Source organism: Oncorhynchus nerka, linkage group LG14 (assembly GCF_034236695.1).
Source record: "Oncorhynchus nerka isolate Pitt River linkage group LG14, Oner_Uvic_2.0, whole genome shotgun sequence".
Classification (NCBI taxonomy): domain Eukaryota; kingdom Metazoa; phylum Chordata; class Actinopteri; order Salmoniformes; family Salmonidae; genus Oncorhynchus; species Oncorhynchus nerka.
Window position 1 is genome coordinate 50,658,003 of NC_088409.1, and position 7,742 is coordinate 50,665,744.

Here is a 7,742-nt window from a genome sequence, read left to right on the forward strand (position 1 = left end):
TGTAATTTAACCTCTCCACGGTACCATATTGATTGTGGTTTTCATTGTGCCTTAGGGGGATGTCACAAAAGCTTATATGGAAATGTGTTTCAGGGTAACATTTTCTATGATTCATCGTGCACAAAAGCATTATGTAGCCTAATAACTAAACCAAACTAGACATAATGTAATGAATGAAACAGCAGACACAACAGGAATTGATTGCTGAGAGTTTTATTTGCTGCTTGTTGAGTAGTTGTGTAATGCACACAGAGGTTCTGAATATGTGGTTCAAAGGCACATCACAAGAGCCAAAAGGGTACTACTTGACTAGGTTGCAGGGTCATTCATGGTCTCATGTCTTGGTCAAAGGTCAGAGACCAGACATGAGCCGTCAGTGCAAAGCTCCAGGGGCGTGAGGGGTTAAGGGGTGAGAGAAGGTTACATGGTCATTCACGCCTATTCCTCGTCCGAGTCATCGGCAGCGCCAGAGATTATGTAGGTTTGCTCCGTTGTGTCGCTTTCCAGTGTCTCATCCTCTGATTTAACTGTTCTAAGGGAAGTAAAAAAATGAACTGGTTGAATAAGTTTCTTTACAAAGACACAATGTGAAGAAAATGTTTTCTACTGTGTTAAACTGTGTTAAACATTCTAACCTAACAATGTTCTGTCCTAACAATGGTCAATGATAAGCCTACATTACTCTCATTATTGTTTAAGTGCAGGTTACTTTTACCTGATGAGCACCGTCCTCCTCTCCGTCATCTCCACTGCCTGGTCCTCGTGGGAGTACTCCATGGAGGCGCCGTACCCATATTCACCTGCACCATTTCCCATGCCTCCTCCATTGCTTCCAGGACCCATGGCTCCAGCACCCATGCCTTTAGCACCATTGCCTATAGCACCAATTCCTCCACCATCCATGCCTCCACCCATTCCTCCAGCACCTGTGCTTCCAGCTCCTAGGCCTCTAGCACCCACGCCTCCAGCACCTTTGGCTCCAATTCCTCCAGCTCCCATTCCTCCACCACCCATGATTCCAGCTCCAACCCTGCCTCCAAGGCCATGGCCTCCTGCACCCATGCCTCCTGCACCCATCCCTCCACCTAAGCCTCCAGCTCCACCCATTCCTCCACCACTGCCTCCAGGTCCAATGCCTCTAGCCATGCCCACACTCATCCCAGCGCTCATGGAGCCTGAGCTGCTACTCATTATGGACATGGTCCCAACCATGGTTGTGAGTCGCAAGTCCTCACCCTCAATCAGCTTCCTATGAAAACAGAGAAAAGCCGTATCAATGGATCAGAATCAAGAATATGACATTACCACAAATGCACTCTTCTAAAGGTTATTTACATGCTCTATATGATCCTATCTAAATCCATTGCACTAAACCTGGCACCACCTGAGTGGTACCTCACCTGTAAGTTGTGATCTCAATCTCTAGAGCCATCTTCATGTTCAGAAGGTCCTGGTATTCACGCAGGTGTAGAGCGATTTTCGACTTGGTGGATTTCAGCTCCTCCTTCAGGGCCTCAATTCTTGCCTGTGATGTCAAAAGAGCAAGCTTGAGTTTGCACCTTAGTAGGCTACAGATGAAAGGTTCAACACCAACCATACATATGCAGCCTACTTGGATTTGAACTGTGTACAATCAATTCAGATATATTTAATGGTTGAGTTCTGTAGTAAACCGGACTGATCGAACATGCTCACCTGAAGATCCTCCAGCTCTTTCTTGTACTTTTCCTGTGCTTCACGAACTTGTGCCTCCAGAGCCTCATTCTTGGTTTTCAGAGCTTCCAGGCCACGCTCTTTGTTTAGGATCTTCAAAAGGTTAGGAAAAATACAATAAAAATGCATTATTCATTCACATTTTGATTGAGGAAAAATGTCCATTGCCATAGGCTACAACTCTTATTTAGATTTAGCCTCAGTAATAATAGTTCATGTGTCACATTTTACAACCATGTAGGAATATCTTCATCAAATAGCCTAACTTACATCCTTCTTGGCGCCAGAAACTTCTTCCCTGACACTTCGAACCATATCCACATGTTTTGTCGTCTTGTTGTTCAGGTCTTCAAATTTACTTTTATACCAGGAATCCATTTCCTAGAACATTTAGGGGCCATGAAACACATATTCTGGGGGTCACGCCTTGAAATGAATGACTGTTGTATGTATACCGTCCAGTTAATTATAAATAGGCCTAGGCATACCTGTAGATTTTTTGCCGCAATTTCGTCATACTGAGCTTGGATTTGTTTGAGAGCGCCTGAGAGGTCGGGGAGGTCATAAGCGCTCTGGGCTGAGGAATGGGCAGCATATATCATTTTCAGTAGCTCTTCAATTTCCTGAGAAAGAAAAAAAGGTTCAATTAAGTCCAGTGTAATACTATTTTGGGGTTTATATGGTCCCACCACTAGTGTTGTGTTGATATTTTTGGAGTTAAAACGACACTAATTGGAGTAAATATCCAACTCTCATAGTTGCTTAAATTGAATTCCACATATTGAAAAACACATATTGAAACAATGTAAAAACATCTACCTGCAACAGAGCATGCTGGGAAATATGACAGCGGCCCCTCCCACATATGTGGATAACTCCATAGATTTAACTGCCTGTCTCTGGTTACTCTTAATGGAGTTAAAAGCACTTCATCCCAATGAACTCCAGTTATCAACACAGGAAGAATATCACTCTCTTGAGGGTTAAGATAACTCCTATAAGTGAATTTAACCCACATTTGTTTAAAACACTGATTACAACTATCCTTGATTTACTGTTTAGCATTTTGTCCATTAGCTAGAGTTGGTACAGGTCGGTCCAAATCAATCAGTGCACGCTATACGGGACCTACCGCTTTGTGCACCCTCTGAAGGAATTCAATCTCCACCTCCAACTGCTCAAGCTGTTTCTCCAGGGCGATGCGCTGAGAGGTGGCTCTGTCCACATCCTGAATACCACATAGCGGCACACAATGGCGTCAATGGCACTTTAATGTGTATTAGGCAATTTTGGCTAAGATTATACAGTGATTAAACAACCTCTCACCGGACGGAATGCTTCTATCTCCATCTCGACCCGCCTTCTCAGCTCAACTGCCTCCTCGTATTTGACTTTGGTTATCTCCAGTTGACCTGCCATGGCCTCTTTACCGGCTAAAGCTTGGTCCTGTAAACCAAAACACAGATTAACCTTTATTGGGGTATAAAGGTAACAAGCCGATAATAAATGATAGGCTGTGTCAGCCGTGTCACCATATTGGACACATTCTAATTGTCGCTCTCTTCCATTCTTTCTCCCTCTCCTCCTGTGTGTGTGTGTGTGTGTGTGATTTCTGTTTTCTGCAAGGTAAACAAGAAAAACAGGGATAGTGATGACGTGTGGATTAAGCCATTCCGTCTCACCCGCTGCCTTCTCATCTGATCTGCAATCCTCTTCAGATCTCTCAGCTGATCCTCATAGAGTTTGCGCAGGCCCGACGGCTTCACGAACCGGTTCTGGATGCCGTCAATCTCCATCTCCAACAGCTTGTTCTGCTGCTCCAGGGACCGAACCTTTTTAAGAGAATGACAATGGCAGGGTATGAATTATCATCAAGTTCGCCAGGGCCCCCCACTTGAATATGCTCGCTGCCCAAATAAGTGGGAATAATGAGCGCCTCCGTCTCCACAGCCAGAAGGCGCGTTTCTCCACTGCAGGCCTGTATGGCACACTCAAGCAAGCGTAGTCTAATCAGACAAATTCCATCAAATAAACATTGTTCCCCTACGTTAAGGGCAGCAGAATATCGCACAGATGTTAAAGAATATTGGCAGTGGCACTGAGGCAATGTATCCGGCCAGAATCTACACACAATTGCACATGCATGTTGAAGAACAGATATGTGTAGGATGTAGCTTACTAGAAAGTGGGCTCTCTCTAATTAGAAAAGGCACTAAACAACAAGTTCATCCCCATATGTTGCGTGAAGTAGTCTGTGCGCGCACACCTATCCAATAAACTGTTTGTGTGCACTAGCCTTGGCGCCTTGTGTGTAAGCAAGCCTGGTGAGTGCTTACCTTCTCAATGTAAAGAGCAAGTCTGTCGTTCAATACGACCATCTCCTGCCGCTCACCACTGCGCGTGCTGAGGAATTCTTTGTTCTCGGCAGCAGAAGCGTCCAGGTCCACCGGGGCCCCGTTGCCATAGCCCACACATGCCATGGTTCCCACATTCCCGCTAAAATGACAGACAGTTCAACACTCACCGCTTGACCTGGAGATAACTGACGTCACTTTGTTATTCTGTGAACATCAAGGCATAACGTAAACATTAAACGTTTTAAAGGTTATTGTCACTTGCACGTCATATCACAGCCACATGGTTGATCGATGGCCTGTCAAATAATATTTTATTAATTTCCAGGTGCCACATTTGTTCCTACTCTGATGTCAGATGCAAAAAAAAATGTTTTGGCTGCGCTGAAGAAGTCTATATCCGTCCGCTAATACAGGACTAGTAAAGGCCAGTACTTCTGTGATAAAAAAAAATACAAAATGTATTTGTATTTGAGTGTTTAATAGCATTTATAACTTGAGTCTGATAATTATCTGATAATTATCTGACAATCTGAAGCCTAATACTTGCTTGATATAAAGTATGGTTTGCTGTTTCTTGAAATACTTTGCAAATGCAACCTATTTCTACGTGAAAATTGAAATGGTCCATTCATTAATTGTACTAGTCACGCTTATCCAAAGAAACTTACTGTAGTGAGTGCATACCTAGTGCATACCTATTCATACTTTTTTGTACTGGTCCCCCGTGGAAATCAAAACCACAACCCTAGCATTGCAAGAACATGCTGTACCAACTGAGCCACATCATCATAAACCACTTGATGTCTCAGTGTACTCAATTACTGTATTGTGCATTGTTTTCCTTCATGGTGATAGAAAGTCTACAGGTACAAACCTAGATGACCAGCCAATACAGTAATGTACATTGACATTAACTGGTTTGTAAGGATGGTCATTTAATACTTCTCAAAAAGTGGTTGTTTTCCATGTTATTTGATCAAGAAAAATATTTTATTTGATGTGGATGTTTTGTGCCTTTGCCTATGACTTTGCACCTTTTGATGTAAATGTTTGAGGACAGGGTTTTGTTCTCTATTGATTCCATTAGAATGACAATCACAGAGAAAGGGAGAGGGCAGCAACTCTTACAATTCCATCTGTTGAATCCTTCAAAATACTGTTCTTAATTATATGACACTCTTTTAAAAACATTTTTTTATACAAAGCATCATTTATATATATATATTTTTAATTCTGACTTTTCAGCACCCATAAATCCCGCAGCTATGGCCCACAGCTGTTACAAATTAAAATAATACATTTTAATAAAATTAATTTTGTTCTCATGGATATGAGCTATTTGCTATTTTGCGGTTTTTGAAATGTATTGAATTTAGTCTCTTGTTTGTTTAGGCCTACCTACTTGTTTATTTATTGATACCTAAAACCTACAATTCACAATAATATAAAGAGTTGTAAAATGATTTAGATGCCAGGCCTGTAGGCTAAGCTTTATGTAGAAAATTGACATAGGCCTTACTTTTTTGACAACTAATAGTTTCTCTATTAGTTTTAATCAATTGATGCCTTCGAATTGCATCAAATATACCTTTAGAAATAGGCTAAAGCTGCACAATAAGAAACTATTAAAACTGTGGTTTGTGTAAGAGAGGGGGAGGTGGTGGATTATACATTGTCTGTGGTTCCACTATCTATAGCCTCAGAAGAGCAGTAAGGGCAGGGGAGGTACATACACTGTTGACAGCAACATATAATTTATCTTGTACTGTAATAATTGCATGTATTTTGATGGTAATGTAACACGAGTAGTTTTCTGTAAATTCACAAATAGAATACTTGTGGTGTATCAGCAGTGTGTAATCTCACATTATCTATTTAAGATGTTACCTATGTTTTATCAACTGTATCTATATAACCTCCATTACCCACTACTATGCCAAACCGAACCATACTGTGCGTACTGGGCTTGAACATTTGAGTATAGCCACAGATGGAACAATGAACCAGATATTTCACTGGATGTATAAATGTGTAGCATCCAGTTAGCGTTTCCACTCACTACCAAATATGGTAATGAAAGGGAAAGGGGGATACCTAGTCAGTTGTCCGCATTTAACCCAACCCCATTGAATCAGAGAGGTGCGGGGGAGCTGCCTTAATCGACATCTACGCCTTTGGCGCCCAGGGAACAGTGGGTTAACTGCCTTGCTCAGGGGCAGAACGACAGATTTTTACCTTGTCAGCTCGGGGATTCGATCCAGCAACCTTTCTGTTACTGGCCCAACACTCTAACCACTAGGCTACCTGGGAGAAGATGGAGAGATGGATTTGGGCAGACATTCCGCACATTTTCTCCTCGATGAAACATTTGATCTTAATACAGTTTTCTGTTTCCAAAACTAGAATCTGTAACAAACAGAGTGGACCACGTTTGGTAGACTTTATCTTTTGCCAAAGTTTCTAAAAAATGGCATTGTTTAGAAGGAGTGCAAGGGCCAATTGAGTTATTACACATAGGGACTTCAGAGAGTAGGCATTCCCCAACTGAAATAAATGCTCAAATGCACCAGTAGGATCTCGCTAGCTCATGCTTGTTCTGTCCACTATAATTAATTTGCTCCCATTGGAAACGGCAGGCTGTGGTCTATCTTGGGTTAGTTATAAAGATCTTTGCTATAGCCCTTGCAACTATGGTGGAGGCAGAACCAGGCCAGCTCAGTACAGCTCAGCTTGGCTTAGTTGTGTGAAAAGGCTGTTAGTGTACTAGGTGTACAGGGTGGAGTGAGCGTCTTACCCAGACATGCGGGCGTTACGTGAGGTGGAGACGGTCCTTCTGCCCATGGTCTGGGCCTGCATTCTGCTGGCTCCGGCACTGGGCGAGTAGTTGGCTGACTGGTGGCGGTTAACTCTCAGTGTTGGGGATGGGCTGGACACCCTAACCTGGTAGGAGGATGAGCTGCTGATGTCCTCAAAGTGGCGTCGGTAGGACGAAATCCTCTCAGGGCTGCGACTCATGTTGGCGGCTGCTTGGGTTTGCCTATGTATGGGTTCTCTGGAGGTGGTCAGTCTTCACCTATGGGACCTCTGCTGCTTTTGTTGTACACTAGCTCCATCGCCAAGGCTTTTTATACTCCACACGGCCTGGCTTAGCCCAACCCAAAAACATGGCCTGGCCCAACCCAACTCATGAGCCAAGAACTCTGGAATCTCTAACCTCAGCACTCCACTGGGCCAGACCTGCCACGACATTCAGAAATCTGCCAGCAACCTGAGAGGATCTGAATATGGGCTATGGAACAGAAAGGTAGATAGAACACAGGCAGCACTAGCAGGGCCCATTAGGCAGTAGGCACGTGCAGCAGCAGTCACTGATGTAATCTGCTCTGATGTGGCAGGGGGCTTTAATTGCACGCAGAGCACAGGGGGTGACCCGATGAGGTCAGGCTGGCTTCAGAGGGACAAGGGGCTGCCTGAGATTTGACATAAATTAGTACTTATTACTCTGGTCTGTTTTTTACATTAAATAAAGGATATGCAGAATTATTTTTTGAATTAACTGCTTGAGAGAGAATCAGGGAAAATGAAGAAGCAGGGGGGTTTATCTGAAGTTCACGCTTGATGTGGCAGAAGGATGTGAATGGAATAAACGGTAGTCTGGTCTGGCCAGGGAGT

At 43.3% G+C, this 7,742-nt stretch overlaps 1 protein-coding gene across 1 annotated transcript; it reads right to left on the reverse strand.

Annotated features, from left to right (window-relative positions):
* Nucleotides 1-229: 229 nt before the first annotated feature.
* LOC115142257 (glial fibrillary acidic protein-like) lies at nt 230-7,085 on the reverse strand. The gene is made up of 11 exons (XM_029681704.1): nt 6,865-7,085; nt 4,050-4,209; nt 3,396-3,545; nt 3,040-3,159; nt 2,846-2,941; nt 2,202-2,336; nt 1,984-2,094; nt 1,696-1,806; nt 1,401-1,525; nt 716-1,249; nt 230-532 (listed from the first exon to the last, which is right to left on the reverse strand). The coding sequence occupies exons 1-11, from the start codon at nt 7,083-7,085 to the stop codon at nt 439-441; spliced, it is 1,857 nt and encodes a 618-aa protein (XP_029537564.1). The 3' UTR covers nt 230-438.
* Between the last annotated feature and the right edge of the window lie 657 nt (nt 7,086-7,742).

Bases quoted from the DNA above. Each gene is read 5' to 3' on its own strand.
- LOC115142257 (XM_029681704.1), bottom strand. From the start codon at position 7,085: ATGAGTCGCAGCCCTGAGAGGATTTCGTCCTACCGACGCCACTTTGAG. The intron at 4,210-6,864 runs GTAAGACGCTCA...CTGTCATTTTAG, and splicing joins CGTAACGCCCGCATGTCTGG to CGGGAATGTGGGAACCATGG. The intron at 3,546-4,049 runs GTAAGCACTCAC...TCTCTTAAAAAG, and splicing joins TTGCTCTTTACATTGAGAAG to GTTCGGTCCCTGGAGCAGCA.